This window comes from Micromys minutus (assembly GCF_963924665.1).
Source record: "Micromys minutus genome assembly, chromosome: 1".
NCBI classification, from domain to species: domain Eukaryota; kingdom Metazoa; phylum Chordata; class Mammalia; order Rodentia; family Muridae; genus Micromys; species Micromys minutus.
The window spans coordinates 234383535-234404095 of NC_137969.1; the positions used below are offsets into that span (position 1 = coordinate 234383535).

The 20561-nt window shown below is 42.2% G+C and overlaps 1 protein-coding gene and 1 pseudogene across 2 annotated transcripts in view; one reads left to right on the plus strand and one right to left on the minus strand.

The window, feature by feature from the left end:
* Window positions 1–9131: 9131 nt before the first annotated feature.
* Window positions 9132–9448, minus strand: LOC308419323 (cytochrome c-like; annotated as a pseudogene). The gene has a single exon. The product of its transcript is annotated as a cytochrome c-like (transcript).
* Window positions 9449–10560: 1112 nt separating this feature from the next.
* TSHR (thyroid stimulating hormone receptor) overlaps window positions 10561–20561 on the plus strand; it is a 117896-nt gene continuing 107895 nt past the window's right edge. The window contains exon 1 of the mRNA XM_080941014.1: window positions 10561–10769. Coding sequence (XP_080797140.1) covers window positions 10600–10769 — 170 coding nt within the window. The 5' untranslated portion in view covers window positions 10561–10599. The remainder of the gene's footprint in view (window positions 10770–20561) is intronic.

Below are 20561 nucleotides of genomic sequence, written 5' to 3' on the forward strand. Positions count from 1 at the left end.
AAACTTCAGGGCCTGGATGGCTTTGCAGGTACTTCTGAACCCTGTCATGGAGACTTCCAGGCTAGGTCCTCTCACTTGAAAAAAACGATATCCATATAGTGTTTGTCAGACAACTTTAGAATCCTAAAAGAGAAGCAATGCGATTAAAGGAACATAAAAGACATATAGCTGAAACTTTCCAATTTTGACAAAAATCATAAACACGTGTGTGGTAGTGTGAGTTGTCAACAAAATCTATCATCATCTGGAGAACTGCCTCTGGCCATACCTGTGTGGAATTATCTTGAATAGCTTAACTGAGGTGGGAAGACCCACCCACTGTGGGCATCACCATTTCCTGGATGAGAGCCTGGACCACAAAAATAAGCAAGAAGCACTGAGAAAGGCACCAAACAGCAGCATGCTTCCATTGCTCTCTCTTTCCTGGTTGTGGACGCAGTGTGACCAGGTTCAAGTTCCTGCTAGCTTGATCTCCGTATGGATTTACCCTTGGACTGTAAACAAGAATAAACCTTTCCTCTGATAATTTTTCCAGGTTATTTTAGAACAGCAACAGGAAAATTAACAAGGACAACACACTCATCGGAGATGCTTCTTTGTGTAACATGTGGACAACATTATAGAAAGCCACAGTTGATCAAAATGCAAAGAACTAAGGACCACTGGGCACCAAGCTTGCAAATGATACATCTACAACATAACACTCCTAAATCTTAGAGGACAATGTGAGAGAGGGAGGTGGAAAGATTGTAATCGCTAGGGAACCAGGATGTCTTCTGAGACATAGTGTCTTTTGTATATGACAGGGAAGCTGCCCCCAGAAAATCTCCACAATATGGTCACCTAATCAAGGCCTGTACAATGGCAAGCCCAGTGTACATGAACTAGAATATGAAAACTCATAGATTCAATAGTGAATCCGTGAACAGAGAAAATACACTGCTTTGAGAATTATAAGGAAATTAACAGATAGTTCCGTTGACCAGAAGAGCCACAGGAGGGCTCTCACTCCTGAGCCCAAGGGTGAGTCCACACTCCTTCTCCACTGACTATCCTGGGAGAGGCCACCAGGAACTCTCAGGGCACAGGTAAGCAGTCCAGCCTGGGAACAGACACTTCTGCCCCAAGGCCAGACTCGGCACAGATGCATCAAGACTAGGCACTGCCATCAGAACTCACATCCTACCCAGAGAGCTGAACACTCAGGAGCAATCTCCCTCCAGAGACCACGGGCCCACAAGACTCACAGGAGAGACAAGCTCCAGTCAGAGACAACAAGATTACCTAGCATCACTGATAAGGAGATGGCAAGAAGAAAGTGAAAGAACCTTAGCAATGAAAACCAAGACAACCTGGCAACATCAGAACCCAGCTCTCCTACCACGACAAACTGTGGATATCCCAACTCAACAGAAAAACAAGATATAGGCTTAAAATCATCCTTCATCATGATGATGGAGGTCCTCAAAAAGTGCAGAAATAACACACTTAAACAGGAAAACCAGGAGAATATACACAAACAAAGGGGAAACACAAATATCACTTAAGGAGCTTCAGAAAAGCACAATAAAACAGGTAAAGGAAATAAAAACAGAAATAGAAAAAATGGGGGGCATCACAAAAGGAAACAACCCTGAAGTAGGAAAACCTAGGAAAGACATTGGGAGTCATAGACGCAAGCATCACCAACAAAATACAAGAGATGGAATAGAGAATCACAGGGGCAGAAGATACCAAAGAAAACATTGTCACAACAGTAAGAGAAAATGCAAAAATCAAAAAGCTACTAACCCAAAACATCAAGGAAATCCAGGACACAATGAGAAGACCAAACCTGAGGATAATAGGTGTAGAAGAGAGCAAAGACTCCCAACTAAAAGGCCCAGTAAATATCTTCAACCAAATTTTGGAAGAAAACTTCTCTACGCTAAAGGAAGAGATAACCATGACCATACAAGAAGCCTACAGGACCTCAAATAAGATGGACCAGAAAAAAAAAGTTCTTCCCGATACATAATAGTCAAAACAACAGATGCTCAAAACAAAGAAAGAATACTAAAAGCAGTAAGGGAAAAAATACAGGTAACATATAAAGGCAAACTGATCAGAATTACACCAGACTTTTCAACAGAGACTATGAAAGCTAAAAAGGTCCTGGACTGACTTCATACAGACCCTAAGAGAGCACAAATGCCAGCCCAAGTTACTATATCCAGAAAAACTCTCAATTACCATAGATATAGAAACCAAAATATTCCAGGACAAAACAAAATTTACACAATATCTGTGTATGAATCGAGCCCTACAAAGCATAATAGATGGAAGACTCCACAACAAAGAGGGAAACTTCAGCCTAAGAAAAGCAAGAAATTAATCTTCTTGCAACAAACCCCAAAGAAGAAAAGCACACAAACATATTTCTACCTCTAACAACAAAAATAACAGGAAACAACAATGACTATTCCTTAATATCTCTTAACACCAATGGACTCAATTCCCCAATAAAAAAGACACAGATTATCAGACTGGATATGTAACCAGGATCTAGCATTTTGCTGCATATAGGAAACTTATCTCAGCAACAAAGACAGGCACTACCTCAAAGTAAAAGGTTGGGGAAAACCTTTCCAAGCAAATGGTTCCAAGAAAAAAGCTGGAGTAGACATCCTAATATCAAATAAAATAGATTTTCAGCGAAAAGTCATCAACAAAATTAAGGAAGGACACTTTTTACTCATTAAAGGAAAAATCTGTCAAGATGATCTCTCAATCCTGAACATCTGTGCTCCAAATACAAGAACACCCACATTCATAAAAGAAACTCTACTAAAGCTCAAAGCATATATTGCACCACACGCAATAAGAGTGGAAGACTTCAACACCCTACTTACATCAATGGACAAATCATGGAAGCAGAAACTGAACAGAGAAACAGTGAAATTAACAGAAGTTATGAATCAAATGGATTTAACAGACATTTATAGAATATTTCATCCTAAAACAAAAGAATATACCTTCTTCTCAGCATCTCATGGCACCTTCTTCATAATTCACCATATAGTCAGTCACAAAACAAGCCTCAACAGATACAAGAAGATCGAAATAATCTCATGCATCCTATCAGATCACCATGGACTAAGGCTGGTCTTCAATAACAACAAAGCTAGCCAAAAGCCCACATACACATGGAAGGTCAACAATGCTCTACTCAACAATAGCTTGGTCAAGGAAGAAATAAATCAAAAACTTTTTAGAATTTAATGAAAATGATGGCACAACATACTCAAACTTATGGGACACAATGAAAGCACTACTAAGAGGAAAACTCATAGCTCTGAGCACCTCCAAAAAGAAACTGGAGAGAGAGCATCATACACTAACAGCTTGACAGCACACCTGAAAGCTCTAGAACAAAAAGATACAGGTACACCCAAGAGGAGTAGACTGCAGGAAATAATCAAACTCAGCTGAAATCAACCAAATAGAAACATAAAGAACTATACAAAGAATCAACAAATCCAGAAGCTGGTTCTTTGAGAAAATCAACAAGATTGATAAACTCTTAGCCATACTGACTGGAGGGCACAGAGAGAGTATCCAAATTAACAAAATCAGAAATGAAAGGGGAGACATAGCAACAGAAACTGAGGAAATTCAAGAAATCATCAGATCCTACCACAAAAGCTTATACTCAGCAAAACCGGAAAATCTAGAGTAAATGGACAATTTTCCAGACAGATACAAGGTACCAAAATTAAATCAGTATCACATAAACCATCTAAACAGCCCCATAACCCTGAAATAAATAGAACACTACCCAAATCATTCTTTGAAGCCACAATTACATTCATTCCTACACCACAAAAAGACCCTACTAAGAAAAAGAACTTTAGACTAATTTCCATCATGATCATTTTAGGAAACCAAATCCAAGAACATATCAAAACTATCACTTACCATGATCAAGTAAGCTTCATTCCAGGGATGCAAGGATGGTTCAATATATGGAAATCTATTAATGTAATCCACCATATAAACAAAATCAAATAAAAAAAGCACATGATCATCTATTTAGATGTTGAGAGAGCATTTGACCAAATTCAACACCCCTTCATGTTAAAAGTCTTGGAAAGATCAGGAACTCAAGGCTCGTACTTAAACATAGTAAAAGCAAAATACAATAAGCCAGTAGTCAACATCAAACTAAATGGTGAGAAACTTGAAGCAATCCCACTAAAATCAGGGACTAGACAAGGCTACCCACTCTCTCCCTACCTATCCAATATAGTACTGGAAGTACTAGCCAGAGCTATCAGACAGCAAAAAGAGATTAAAGGAATACAAATTGGAAAGAAGTCAAAATGTCACTATTTGCAGTTGATATAATAGTATACTTAAGTGACCCCAAAAATTACACCAGAGAACTTTTTTTTTACAGCTGATAAACAACTTCAGGAAAGTGGATGGACATAAAATTAACTCAAACAAATCAGTAGTCTTCCTCTACTCAAAAGATAAACTGAGCAAGAAATTAGAGAATCAACACCTTTCCCAATAGTCACAAAGAATATAATATACCTCAGGGTGACCCTAACTAAGCAAGTGGAGGATTTGTATGACAAGAACTTCAAGTCTCTAAAGAGGAAAACTGGAGAATACCTCAGAAGGTAGAATGATCTCCCATGTTCATGGATTAAAAAGATCAACATGGTAAAAATGGCCATCTTGCCTAAAGCAATCTATAGGTTCAAGGCAAACCCCATCAAAATTCCAACTCAATTCTTCATAGAGTTAGAAAGACCAATTTGCAAATTCATTTAGAATAATAAAAAACTCAGGACAGCAAAAGTGATTCTCAGCAATAAAAAAACTTCTGGGGGAATTACCATCCCTGACCTCAAGCTGTATTAAAGATCAATTATAATAAAAACGGCATGGTATTGGTACAGAGACAGGCAGGTGTCGCGCGCCCACGCTTCCCGCCGATAGGAACAGGCGTGCAACAACCGGATTCTTCTGCGGACAACCTTTATTGTACAGCACTCTGAGCAGGGGACTTCTTGAGCAGGAAACTTCTCTCTGAGCCGGGGACTCCCTACTGGGGTCTACTGTATAGGCGACCTCTCACGTGCAGTCTCCCACATGCGATCTCTCTGCCCAGTCTCTCTCCACGTGGGATCTCTCCACAATCTCTTTTACCGAGTCTCTCTCCACATGGGATCTCCCGCAATCTCTCCTATCGGGTCTCTCTCCACGTGGTATCTCTCTGCCATCTCTCCACGTGGTGTCTCTCACAATCTCTCCACTATCTCCCGCAATCTCCTCACGTGGGGGAGAAATGCACTGCTTATAAATGCCTAAGAGACTTGTGTTGCTACCTGATTGGTGCATCCTCCAGTAGCTCAATCACGTGCCCCGAGATTGGGCTGTGACTTATGTGGTTGCCAAGCAACACGAGGGGAAAGGTTTTTGTAGGCTGAACAATGGGCGGGAAGCTGGCGCCATCTATTGGCACCAACGGCTTCCTACAGGCAGGTAGTTCAATGGAATAGAATTCAAGACCTAGAAATGAACCCACACAGCTACGGTCACTTGATCGTTGACAAAAACGCTAAAAACATTCAATGGAAAAAAGGCAGCCTCTTCAACAAATGGTGCTCATTCAACTTGCAGTCAGCATGCAGAAGAATGCAAATCGATCCCTTGTTATCTCCTTGTACAAAGCTCAAGTCCAAGAGGATCAAAGACCCCTACATAAAACCAGGTACACAGAAACTAATAGAACAGGAAGTGGGGAAGAACACATAGGCACATGGGAAATTTCCCTGAACAGGACACCAATGGCTTATGCTCTAAGAGCAAGAATAGAATAATGAGACCGCAAAGCTTCTGTAAGGCACAGGACACTGTCACTAGGACAAAACAGCAACCAATAGATTGGGAAAGATCTTTACCAATCTTACATCTAATATTCGATATATATATATGTGTGTGTGTGTATGTATGTATTTATCTTCAGTATATATCCAATATATACAAAGAACTCAAGAAGTTAGACTCTAGAGAATCAAATAATCCTATTAAAAATGGGGTACAGAACTAAACAAAGAATGCTCAACTGAGGAATATCGAATGGCTGAGAAGTACCTGAAGAGATACTCAATATCCATAGTCATCAGGAAAATGCAAATCTAAACAATGTTAAGATTCAATAGCTAAGATCAAAAACTCAGGTGACAGCAGATGCTGGCAAGGATGTGAAGAAAGAAGAACACTCTTCCACTTTGGGGGATTGTAAACTGGTACAACCACTCTGGAAATCAGTCTGGTAGTTCCTCAGAAAATTGGACATAGCACTACCTGAGGACCCAGCTATACCACTCCTGGGCATAAACCCAAAAGATGCTCCAACATACAACAAGGACACATGCTCCACTATGTTCATAGCAGCCTTATTTATAATAGTCAGAAGCTGTAAAGAACCCAGATGTCCTTCAACAGAGGAATGGATACTTAAATTGTGGTACATATACACAATGGAGTACTACTCAGCTATTAAAAACAATGACTTCATAAACTTCCTAGGTAAATGGATGGAACTTGAAGCTATCATCCTGTGTGAGGTAACACAAAAGAACACACATGGTATATACTTACATATAAGCAGATACTAGCCCAAAAAGTCTAAATACCCAAAAAATAATTTACAGATTTTATGAAGCTCAAACAGAAGGAAGACCATAAGGTGGATGCCTCAGTGCTTCTTAGAAGAAAGAACAAATTGACCACGAAAGGAAATAAAGGGACAAATAGAGGAGCAGGGATTGGAGAAAAGATCATTTAGCGAATGCCTCACTTGGGGATCCATTCCATATGCAGTCACAAAATCCAAGCACTATTGCTGATGCCAAGAACTCCTTACTGGCAGGATCCTGATATGGATGCCTCCTCAGAGGCTCTGCCAGAGCCATACTGATACAAAGGAGGATGCTTGCAGCTAACCATTAGACTAAACATGAGGAGCCCAATGAAGGAGCTAGAGAAAGGACTGAAGGAGCTGAAAGGGTCTGCAACCCCATGGGAAGAAAAAAATGATCAACTAACCAAACCCAACACAGCTCCCAGGGACTAAAACACCAACCAATGAGTTTGAATGGAGAGACCCATGGCTCCAGGTGCACAGCAGAGGACAACATTCTCTGGCATCAATGAGAGGAGTAGCCTTTGGTCAAGTGAAGGCTCATTTTCCCAGTGTAGGGGAATGCCAAGGTGCTGAGGTGGGAGAGGATGGTTGGTAGAGGGAGGACCTTCATGGAGGCAATGGGAGGAGGAGGAAGGATCGGATTGGGGGAAGGGGATAACATCTGAAATGTAAATACAGAGAATATCTAATTTTTAAAAATGAAATTAACAAACATCTAACTATGCCAAAGAGAAAAACAGAATGAAGGTACAAAAATAGCAATATTGGGTATGAAAGAGTTGACATCAGAACAGATTGTTCAGGTTTGCATATATGTATAGAGAGAATACTGTAAACAGCTTCATGGCAATGGAGTCAGGAATAGATAACAAATCCTTTATAACATATAAACTATCCCAAAGAGAATAAAAGAACCTGGTTAATATTACATTTATTTTTAGAAGTTCAATTAGTAGTGAAAAAAATCAGTGTTCAAATGGTTTCCCTGGTAAATTCTAGCAGATAAGAACAATTCTATACAAACCCTAATAGAAATGTAGAAAGGAGAAAATATCTGTCAAATCACTCTATGATGAAAGAATCAATTACTGAGAATAAAATATACAAAAGAAAGAGCAACAGGCCACTTTTCCTTTGGCACATCCTTGCAAAATTCAAATAGAATTTCAGTAAAGTTAATGCAAGAATACATTCAGAGAAGTCGAAGGGTGTTTATCCTGGGATTTAAGGTGGGCTTAACATTCAAAACGCAAGCACTATAACACTCCACATTTACAAAATACCATGGGTTCCGCAGAGGGAAGACTGGCAACAATCTCATTTCCCAGAAAAAAAAAACTCTGGATGTCTGTTTGTAGTCACCCTTCTTTTCAAGATTTCAGTCCTTTGGAGCCTCACAGAGGTCACCTGGGCTAGAACTTTTTATGTAGCCAAGTACTCTGATCCTCCTGCCTCTGACTCCCACAGCTGGGATTACAGAATTTCCCTACCACACCAAGTTTATGGTCTGCTAGGTTTGGAACCTTGAGCATGCTAGGAATCTTGAACACGTTAGGCAAGCACTCTACCAACTGAGCCCTAAGCATACTTTCACTGAGAATACCATGTAATGCTGGTAAAATGAATGATGGCATGTAAATACATAATGCTCTGGATTTAGTTTCTCATTAACTTGTCATTCGTGGTCTAGATTTCTACCTGTCCCGTAAACTAGTGCTCGATTCATTTTCTGTGAAATGCTGTCTGTGCGTCCACGGTCTTCTTGATGGACATGTGGGGTTGTTTGCACTTGGGGTGACTGTTAAAAAATTTTTATAAACAGTGGGATGCATGTATCTTAAAGGTACAGTTCAATAAATCTTAGTATTTACCTGTCCTTAGCTTTCAGCTTAAACCATCCTGTATTTTTTGAAGTGTTTAAGTATTTGATATTATACATAAACCACAGGAAATGCCTTTCAGTGGTAAAAGGCAGCATCACTGATGTAGGGAACCCTAATTAAAACAGCACTGTCAATGGCTGCTTCCTGGTGCTTAGCACTGCCTTCGAGAGGCCAGTGAGCACAAAGTGTTTCTGAGACAGTGATAGAGTCTTCCCCGTGTTTAAACACATCCGCATACGCCGTTGTATAAATCTAAGTATAAAATTATTCAATAGGTTTGAGGCGACACCCCAATATTTATGGAAAGTGAATCATGACTAATTAAGTCCAATCTTATCTCTAGAAAGGGAGAGCAGTGGTTGCTTGTATTCATCCAGAAATGTTGCTTTAAAAAGATCGTACCCACGTTACCACAAGTCAGTCTTATTTAAATCAGGACTGTCCAACAGTTAGCCATTCATGATCTGAATTTGGTGTATGAATTAAATTGTGACACGCATTAAAAGCCATGAGACATTTGTTTTGTAATAAATACGGCAGTGAAATTACTCATTAGTAGCCTTTTTAAGATACGCTATCAGGTCTGCCCCTTCTCCCTTATTCTTAATTCCAGCGACGATCATTTTTGTTCCAGGGATGTACTTTTTGGGATTCTCCAAATACTCTGTCCGGGTATCCTCTTCCCAGGTGATGCCTTTGTTTTTGTTGGCATCTGTGGAAGAGAATCCAACAGCCTGACCTGTCTTCCGACCAATCAGACCGTGGAGATTTGGTCCAGTCTTATGCCTGCCTCCCCTTTCCACGGTTGACACTGGGCACACTTTTGAACAAAACTCTTCTTGCCTTTCTCAACATCACCCATTTTAAATTCGACCTGGGCTGGTCAACACCACAACCTTTCAGACTCTCAGCCAGACGTCCCGCTCTCTCCCATCCTGTATTTTTAAAGCCTTCTCTCTTCGTGTTTCTTTTGATTCCCAGCACCATGGCCTTTCCCTCTTGCTCTAGAGTTACATGTAAAAGAAACCGTGTAGCATATCAGAAGTTAATATTCCTCTTGCTCTTAGAGGAATTAGCAACCAGTTATACTTTCAAAAAAAAAACTGACACGATCTAATTTAGAGTTGCAATTAATATTCTTCGTGAGTGTGAGAAGAGCAATTGTGCCTCTTAAGTGTTCTCTTCACTCTGGATTTCTGGAGCGGACGGATGAGAATAAAAAGTGTCTAAACCCCTAAGCAGATTCCCTCTCTATGGTAAAACCACGCAGGCAAGGGAAGCTGCATGCGCAGTTCCCAGTTATCCACAGCAGATGGCCCCAGAGCCCAGAGCCTGACTTCGCGGAGCTGCTGGGTTCGCAGCCTCTCCAGACCGCGGGATTCGTGTGAGGCGCGCGGCTGGACCCTGGCTGCTCCAGCGACACAGCTCGAGGATCCACCCGGAGTGTCACATCCCCCTTCAGCTGCTCTCTAAGCTGTCTCCCCTTGTGTTGTCTACTCCGGCGACTTTTAACCTGGAGAAGCCGAAGTTCCGCGGGACACTGGAGAGTTCCACAACAGTCCCCCTCCGTGCTGACATTAGACGGAGCCCATTTGGGTGGGTCCCAGGTCCGCACAGCTAGTAAAGGCTGCTTAGTCGGGAAATATGGCTTCAGGAGTTCGGAGACGAGGGAAGAGGAAGGCGCGTCTGGACTTTAGAAAGAACTAATGGGTGGCAGGGAGAGGACGACATGGGGACCGAGGTTGAGTGTCTCAGAACAGGAGCAGCGAGGCTAATGGTGTGCCACAAGCAGGCTTGTTTGGATGGAGAGTTGCCTAGGCAAGCGGAGCACTTGAGAGCCTCTCCTTCCCCCTCTCCAGCGTGCTCTCCAGCGATGAGGTCACAGCCCCTTGGAGCCCTCCTCCTCCCTCCCTTTCCTTCCCGCACCCCGGACTCTTCAGGCGTCAGATGCAGGGCACTGAGAACGTGGTTACAGTATGCAACGATGAAGTAGTCCTGGAGGTCCCTTGGAAAATGAGGCCAGGGTCCCTGCTGCAGCTCGCTCTGCTGCTTGTCCTGCCCCGGAGCCTGCAGGGCAGAGGGTGTGAGTCTCCACCCTGTGAATGCCACCAGGAGGACGACTTCAGAGTCACCTGCAAGGAACTCCACCGAATCCCCAGCCTACCTCCCAGCACCCAGACTCTGTGAGTAGCCAAGGCCAAGAATCCGAGACAAATTTATGGGGTGTGGTGGGTTGCGCGTGGATGTCTGGTTAGTCCCTGTACAAATTCAATCGCCCATATTTAAGAAGGTCGCCTGTGCTGCCTACACAGGGAAACAGAATCCCTAGCAAGACTTGGGTACAAGATATCAATGGGAGTTGTGCTTTCTAAAGAGTTACTATTCTGTCTTCACTGTGCCAACTCTAAGTGCCCGCTGGATTTTAGTTTCACTTCAGGTAATAGTAAGACATAAAACAACTTAAGAATTAACTTTTAAAACTTATCTTAGAAAATACAATTGCTCTTCTCCCCCAGTTTCCCTGTGGGTATCCCTAGGTCAGAAATTACCTTAGCCATTTGACTTATCAAACAATTTATTAAAAGCTTAATCAAAGATGGGTGTAGTGGCTCTCGACTTTGATCTCTGCAGTCGAGATGCAGAGGCAAGTGAATTTCTGTTAGTTCCAGGCCAGCTTGGTCAACATAATGAGTTCCAAGGTAGCCAGGGCTATGTAGACAGACTCTGTCTTTGAAACAAAAAAAAAAAAAAAAAAAAAAAAACAATAAATAATCAGGAGCCCATTAGAAATGTACCCTTGGACTTTTCAGGACAAAGAAGGGTCTCAAGGGAAGTGGGAGCCCTCCGATTCCATCTGATCTCCCCTTTATTCTGGACTAATCTCCTACATGTGTGTGTCCCAATGGGTTTAACTAGGTTGCTCACAGGCGCATAAATGAGGGGGTTATAGGAGCCTGAGCACTTTCTTGTGATGAAACCACATTTTTTTTAAAAAGTCTCTTCCTCCCTAAGGAACCAAGGAACTATCAACCTCCTATAAATCCTCAGGTAGGGCAGGGCCTTGTGAGCCCTTACCTACTCCAAGGCAGGATGCTGAAGGCTCTGGTCTTATTCAAGACTCCTCTGCAAGAACCATCTGGTCCGTAACGCAAAGCCTTGTATTTGCCTCACTTTGCAACATCCATCGGGATGCTGAACAAGCTTGGGTTGGCTATTTTATATGTTGTTACCATGCTAAGGGTATTTCTTCCTTAGCATGATCCACCCGTGTGCTATGGTAGTGATTGTGAAGCTGATCTCCTTCCTCTCTCGACATTGCCCATGCACCTGGTCTGTGGTCTTATGAATGGGAAGGAGACCATTACAATGTGCCCCTGAATCTTTTCCTTACTTGCCTCTCCCGAGAGGCACAGTGACCCTCATGGCAGAAACTGTGATGGTGTTTGAGGGAGATGCTATCCCTACTCCTCATTTGGAACATTTATCCATCTTTGATACAAAGGATACCCGAGAATTCTCACTGGAGAATTACACGAGGAAACCTAGATAAAGCAAGAGAATGTAATTAAACATTTGGGCACATGAAGACAGTGAGATGGTTTAGTGGGTGAAAAAGAGCTAAGCCCCACAGTGCAGCAACCTGAGTTTGATCCCTGGAATCTATATGGTGGAAATCAGAGAACTCAGTCTCACGAGTTGCCCTTTGACCTCCACATGAGTACCATAGCATACTTCCCAATACGTAAATAAATAAAGATGTATGTCTCTGTAGGATTCTTTACAAAGTAGAGAGCAAAACGATATTTTGGCACATAATTATAGATAATATTACCTCCAAACCAAGCATACCCAGCTGGGCCATCAACCTCGTCTACTCAGAAGGTTACCAGGTGTTGCTCAGAAGATTGTCACATGTTGCCACCACATAAGAAGGTGGCAGTCTGTGTTTATATGCTGACTCACTTTGCCTTGCCCTTTAGCCCAGAGCAGGATTGAGCAGGATACTTGACACTCTCCCCATCAGTTTCTCGGTGGCAGCAATGACCACCTGTACCCACTGGCACACCCTACATCGTCCCGGGTCTTGAGCTTCCGGACAGTAAAGGGTTTGACTACAACGAGGACGTGTGTTCTGAAATGCTATTGAGGTTTTTTTTTTTTTCAGATTTAGGTTTTAACTGTTTGCATGCTACAACTAAGGGTTTAATTGGTGACTCAGTGTTTTGTCAGCCAAACAATTCCACCTTCAGGGTTTGGTGGTGGCTTTTCATTTGTGCTTTTTGCAACTCAGTGTGCTTAAATAGGTGCACGTCTCTAACTGAAATGAACTTGAAAGCTCATGCTGTTGTTAGAGATGGAAGGTTGGACATGCAACAGAATAGATGCTGACCAGGAAGCAAGACAGAAGAGGCTTAAAACTATGATACACGAACAAGATTGTAGGGTGGACAATGCCTCCTCCAAGTCTGCTTCTCTGGAGGTTGAGGGCATTAGCTTTTTACTTTCAGATATTGAAGTGACAGCTAACGGGTTTCCACCCTTTCGCTTCCTGCCATTGTTTGACATTTAGTAAAAGTATGTTCAAGCTACTTTGAATATCCACGTGCTACAACTACCGACTTTGTTAGTGCTTCCCAGCACTGGCTGCTCTTCCAAAGAACCCAGATTCAATTCCATATTTTGTGGCTCACAACTGTCTGATATAATGCGGCGATGGTGTGAATAGGTTTGGCCACCTACATTCATGTGTTCGAATGCATGGATCATAGGGAATGGCACTATTAGGAGGTGTGGCCTTACTGGAGGAGGTGTGGCCTGGTTGAAAGAGGTGTGGCCTTATTGGAAGAAGTGTGTCACTGTGGAAGTGGGCTTTAAGGTCTCCTGCACTCAGTCTCTGCCCAGTGAGAAGTCTAGTCTCCTGGCTGGCTGAGGAACACAGTCTCCTTCTGCTGCCTTTGGATCAAGATGTACAACTTTTGGCTGATACAGCACTAAGTCTGCCTTATGATGTCATGCTTCCTACCATGATGATAATAGACTAAACTTCTAAAACTGTAAGCAAACCCCAATTAAATGTTTTTGATTATAAGAGTTGTCTTAGTCACGGTGTCTCCTAATAGCAATAAAACCCTAACTAAGACAAAAGTCCTCTGAGAATGGAAAAAGTAGATACCCAAGATATGGAGGCTCCTCAAAAGCAGCCAAAGTGGGACATTGCTTGGTCAAATTTTTTTCTTTTTTCCCACCACACAAGTACACAAGTGTTATATGGTGTCACGAAGTTTCTAGGAGTAATGTCCCTGAGCCTATATGTTACTATAACTCTACTTAATTATCCAAGAACTTGGCTCAAGGAGGCAACTTGAATGTCTAGAATGCCAGGCACTATGGTAGGACTGTGAAGTAGTTAAGAAGGCAGCAATAGAGTCACATAATGACCTAGTAGCATCATAGAGCAGAATTGCTGGCATCTTCCTCTGGCTTCAGCATGCAAGCGGATGCATACTTGTACCTGCCCACACATGTGCACATACACCAGAAGATGGATTCTGAGAGGATGAGTGGAAAACCTCACTGAAGCTGTCTGTTGTATCTGGGTTCTCTTTTGCATGTGTGCAAGTACATATATAAATGCACATGTATGTTTGTGAGTCCATGTATGTACATGTGTGTATGTGCCTTTGTATGTGCATGAGAAGCCAGCGACTATGTCAGGTATCATGTTCATAGGCCTGAATCCACAGTGCTTTGCTACTTCCATTTCTGCAAACAAGTGCTTGGCTAGACCAAAGAGTAATTCTATTATCTGATATCACTTCTGACCAAGCGGTAAGCATAGAGAAAGCTAATTCACAATGCTCAAAACTACATCATTAAATAAATCGCTCTTGTGTGAATGTTATTGGACAATTTGTTTCCCTGTCAAAGCTGAGAAAGTGCTTTGGTGAATAAACCTACTTGGTTGCTGTTTTCTGATCACACGGGTGTGCCGTTTATACTTCAAATTTGAGCTTATGGCTCAAGAAGTTCAGATGTGTCTTACAGGTTTTCCTGCTGCTGGGAACCTGGGATTGTGTGAAATTTTATACGTACACAAATCAACAAATTTCTTACATTTCTCAAAGGTGTCCTTGACCTGCCAAGAAGCTGAGAAATTGCACATTGTCACTATCTGTTGTTTGCCTGGGGCAATAAGCATACATTTGGTGCCTACTATGACTCGACCTATTTTATTATAAGGAACACAAAACGCATGTTCTAGAAGTAAACACAACAGCCTGGCCTCGGGATATGATGCTTTCCCTTCTGAACACATTATGACCAGGGTTATTACTTTTATCACCGTCCCTTAAAAAACTTTCACACACAAGTTCACCAAAAGCCCTCAGCCTTTTAAATCCATGGTATCCCAATGTATTTTGCACAAGTCTGGTGCACTGTAACTCTTATTAAATTCTGAACACTGAACAGGAAAGATGACTCTTCAGGTTAAGGCACTTGCTGGCCAACCAGGTAGCCTGAGCTCTATCCCTGGAATCCGGAATCTGCTGGTTTCCACATATTCCAATGAGAGCCATGGCACTTGAATGTACACAGACGGTTGCACACATGCACACGTGCACAGAGAGAGACAGAGACAGAGAAACAGCGTTGTCTTAAGTCAGTTGGATTAAGCATAACAAGATATTCCTAACGGGCATTTCCAGATTTACTGAAACAGCTCTATCTATCTAACTTTGCCTTTCATTACTACCATTTAAAAATAACAGAGAAAAATTCTAAGAATCGGCAAATAGTCTCATTTCTTCAAAACTATGGGTTGGATTTTAAAGTGTGCCATTAAAGAAATGTCAGACTTAACTGTATGGACTCTGAAGAACTCCAGAACATTTCAGAACAAAATTCTTACTAAGTTGTAAAGCAGGCTCTTTTGAAGGCTGATTTTGAAGGCACCCTTTAAATACGCCCTGTGTACCACTATCCTGGGTTTTTGTAGTACAGTCTTAAGGAAAATATTTTCTCATCAGAACACATCAGAAATTCAAATAGCTCTTCATTATCTTAAAACAAGTATCCCACATTGCCTTGCACCTGAAAAACTCGCTCTAGGCTCCAGCTTTCTCTTTCAGTGGATATGACCTCTCCGGTTATATAGTACATTAAGATTTGGGCTTGTCTTTGTCAGGCATTAGGTTAATTTTATCCATCTCCTGTGTTACTCGACTCCCTGGAGAAGACTGGAGCAGTGTTTTGTACACAGGGCTGCTGGCACGTTGGATCTTGCTACTTCAGTCACTTCATAAGCTGAGACACTAGGAAGGCGAGTTTGGGGGAAGGGCTTTGCAGACAGGATCTAAGCAACTGATGAGTGAGAGGCTCTTCTGAGAGGGAAACCGATGGACTCTGGCTTGCTGTTCTCACCTCGGCAGGCTCCTCAGTGCTTCTGGGTTTATCAACAGTCTGTAGAGCTAGAAAAAAAAAAAAAAACAACAGAAATTCTACCCTTAAAATAAACTGGGGTTTTGTTTTGTTTGTTTTTTGTTTTTAGAGACAGGGGTTCTCTTTGTAGCCTTGACTGTCCTAAAACTTCCTCTGTAGACCAGGCTGGCCTCAAACTCATAGAGATCCACCAGCCTTAAAGTTGTGGGCCATCATGGCCCTGACTAAATAGACAGTACTTTATTGTAGCTGATTCCTTCCATCTCTTCCTCTCATTCCCCTCCCCTCCTCTTTTCCTCCCTCCTTCCCTTCCCCTTGTTTCTTCAGTAAATATTTGTGGTTGATACTAGTCTGACATCAGTGATACATACTAAATGACCTCCCTGACCTTACATTAAAAAAGAAAAACATCTCAAACAGGCAGGGTAGGACGAGTTAAATACGAAGACTGGCAGGTGGAGGAAAGAGCACGTCAGAGGAGAAACACAAAGACAGAGAGAGGCAATAGAAAGGCTGAACGTTGCCGTCGAACCATCAGAGTCAATGTCTGCTCTCCCATCCTTGGTTTGTGAATGACCATTTTCTTTCTTGGAACTGAAGGCAGTAGAAGATTGAGCTCATTGGTCTTATTACTTACTATAAAGGAACTGAGACAGTCACAATAGAAAAGCCTTCACCTTCATGACCCAATTACAACTCAAAGTCCTTGCTTCCTCAAAATGTCACACCAGAGGCTCCAGTTTCAACCCAGTGAGTTTATTGAAGGAGCTCAGGTATTCAATCCAAATCAGCAAGGCCTCATTGAAAAAGTGTCACTCAAATAAAGTCCTAAATGAATTAAATGGGGGGAAAGAGTGAGTTAGGCTCACATCCGGGGGAATAAAATCATGAAGAAATGCAAAGATCTCATAACGACCATTGTGAGAGTTACAATGGAGAAAAATCCACAGGTCATACTGAGAAACAGAAGAAGCAACGTGGCTGAAGTAGAGGGTGTAAGAGGAAACAGAGTCCTGGGGAACACAGCACGCAGAGCTCTGTAGGTCGTTATGCATAACCTATAGAATATTATGGTATGTGTATATATGCTCACACACATACAAACGCATACATACATACATACATACATACATACATACTTATTTTTCCAATGATTTAAAATGCTTATTTATTTTGATAAACAACCTCCAACCCTCAAAAATAATGCAAGATCTGTCTTACATTTTGTTCGGATTTCCTTGACTGATAAGCTTGATAGTGATGGTTTGTACCAGTTGCAGGGAAGGTGAGTAAAAGAGAAAGAAAGAGAGGAAGAAAAAAGGGAAGGGATGGAGGGAGAAAGGGAGGAAGGAAAGGAGGAAGGGAGAGGGAGGGAGGGAGGGAACAAGGGAGGAAGAGGAAGGAAGGGAAGGAACAAGGGAGGGAAGGGGGGGTGATCCGAGGTTTGTTTTGAAGGTAAATCCAACAGGACTTTCTAGAACTAAATGGTCTTAGCAAAAGACAGTAGCTGGTGATGTCCTAGCCTGAGTTCTCATGAAAGCAGATTAAGCATGAGAATTCTTGCATAATCTGAGAACTGTTGTGGAGACTGATTCCACAGAGTAGTGGGATGTAGAAATGAAGATTTCAGGGTAAGAGTTAGCGACTGGTGTGACCTAGTGATTGCTGTATCCCAGGAGGTCACAGAGAACTCAGGTGCTAAGCATCTCAGGACTCTGGCTGTAAGAAGGTGGCTAAGGAGGCACCTGTCCCTGGGAGATGGATGTGCAGAATTCTGACTCTGCCAATCTTGGAGGTTTCTTGATCACAGATAGTGAGCTATCTACTGGGAAATCCAATTCTCCAGTGTTTATGTTCGGAAAATTGTTATAATGCTTATCTATGATAAATTATTATTTCAAGTTGACTCACATTTTAACAGTTTTTGGGTTGGTTTGTGTTTTGATTTTTGTGTGTTTGTTTGGTTTGGTTTTTTGAGACAAGGTATTTTTGTGTAACCCTATTTAATCCTAGAACTTGCGCTATAGACCAGGCTAGCCTCTGCTGAGATTAAAGGTGTGTGTGCCACGACTACTCTACAATAGTATTTGTGTGTGTATAGGTGTGCATATGCGTGTGCACACATGGAGGAAGCAAGAGATCAATATAGTGTCTTCTTCAGTTGCTCTCTATTTTTTTTTTTTTTTTAGAGTCTTAACTAAAGCTGTGGCTCATCAATTAATTCAGGTAGCCTGACTAGACAACAGCCTGTCTCTATCTCCCCACAAGTTGGACCACAGCTGTATGCTCCATGCTCGGGTGTTTGTGTCATGTTTGCACCACAAACTTTACTAACTCTTGACTTACTAAACCATCACCCCAGCCCCCATATAATAATTTTTAACCACAGCAAGAACTTAATGTGTGTACTGGCTGCTTTTGTGACAACTTGACACAAGCTGGAGTTATCACAGAGAAAGGAGCCTCAGTTGAAAAAATGCCTCCATGAGATCCAGCTGTAAGGCATTTTCTCAACTAGTGATCAAGGGGGCGGGCCCAGCCCATTGTGGGTGGTGCCATCCCTGTGTTGGTAGACCTGGGTTCTATAAGAAAGCAAGCTGAGTAAGCCAAAGGAAGCAAGCCAGTAAGTAACATCCCTCCATGGCCTCTGCATCAACTCCTGCTTCCTGACCTGCTTGAGTTCCAGTCCTGACTTCCTTTGGTGATGAACAGCAATGTGAACAGTGTAAGCTGAATAAACCGTTTCCTCCCCTACTTGCTTCTTAGTCATGATTTTTTTTTCAGGAATAGAAACCCTGACTAAGACTTTACTCTTGTAAAAACTCACCTCTAATCTGTTTGCTTTGTTCAATGATGTGTGATTCATCAACTCTGTGACCTCCAGACCCATAGTGTGTTTCCATAAACATATCCACCTTACTTTTTACTGAGGTTATATAAGGCTGGTGTTTGACTCTAAGTTAGACTTTACAATAAGACCTGGAAATATCATCTTTCTTCCCTTTTATGTCATCTCCACCAGTGAGAAAGTCAGAATTCAAGCACAGAGCTCCTGATAGAAATTCAAGGCTTCCATCATTCTAGATCTATCTTCCTAAATAGAGCTTGTTCTTTAACCATATGCTTGGTTCATGGAGTGGCACTATTAGGAGGTGTGGTTTTGTTGAAGTAGGTGTGGCCTTGTTGGAGGAAGTGTATCACTGTAGAGATGGGCTTTGAGACACTCCTCCTAGCTGCCTGAAAGCTAGTCTTCTCCTAGATGCCTTCAGAACAAGAGGTAGAACTCTCAGCTTCTCCAGCCCCATATTGGCCTGGACATTGCCTGAACCTGTAAGTCAACCCCACATAAAGCACTCTACCACTTTCCAAATCCAAAATCCCCAAACCCATATTCCTCTAAACAAAACATAATCAAGCCCATCACAGCAATACCCCACTTCTGATAGCTGTGAAGACACCATGACTGAGGCAACTCTTACAAAGGACAATATTTAATCGGGACTGACTTACTGGTACTGAGGTTCAGTCCATTATCATCATGACGAGAAGCATAGCAGCATCCAGGCAGGCATGGTGCTGAAGAAGGAGCTGAGAGTTCTACATCTTGTTCTAAAGGCAACTAGGAAAAGAGAGGTTTCCAGGCACCTTTAAGAGAAGGGTCTTAAAGCCCATCCCCCACAGTGACATACTTCCTTCAACAAAGCCACATCTACTCAACAAGGACACGCCTCCTAATAGTGCCACTCCCTGGGCCAAGAATATTCAAACAATCACATACTTTTTTGGTTTCTTTTTCTTCCACCTTTCTCCCTCCACCCCAAAATTGGGTAGGCAAGAAAAAAGGTTAGATGGGAAAGGGAAAGTATATTTCTTTAGACTACTTTGTGTTGATTGGAGTCATCAAGTTCCTTGGGCAAGCTCGAGTCTCACCATCAGTACTTCTCCAGCCAGTAACCATAAAAAACAACCAGAAAGAGCAGTGGGAGCAGCAGCCACTGCTGGTGCCTCCCCTTTCTTTCTCTTTCTCTCCTCCTGACCGGCTCTGGCATTTTTTCCTTCTGAAGACTTCCCAGAATTCCAAACATAAACTATCTTAAGCTGGCAAAATCATGCCCCTACCAGAGCACAAGGCAAATCATAGTCAACTGCTATGGACAATCTGAAGCAGCCCCATATCTCACACCTGAGATTAGAACACAAAAACACATTCACATAACATAACTGGGCTTTTAAAGAAACCCAAATTCTCACTGCACTCTCCTCTTCCTCTTTCTCCCCGGCTTCTCTCCTCACCAGCTCTGTCTTCCTTCTGCTCACAGCTGTAAAATTCGTTCCACAGTCACTCTGAGATTTGCTAAGTAACAGCACTTGTTACATTCACAATATTGTCTGATCATCACCTTCATCCAGTTTCAAATACTTTCCTCTGCATCATAAAAGAAGAACCTAAGCTAATTAAACGAACCTTCAGCATTCATTCCCTGCCCCTCTCAGCCCTTGGCAACTGCTAATCAGCTGCCTTCTCTGTGCTTTTT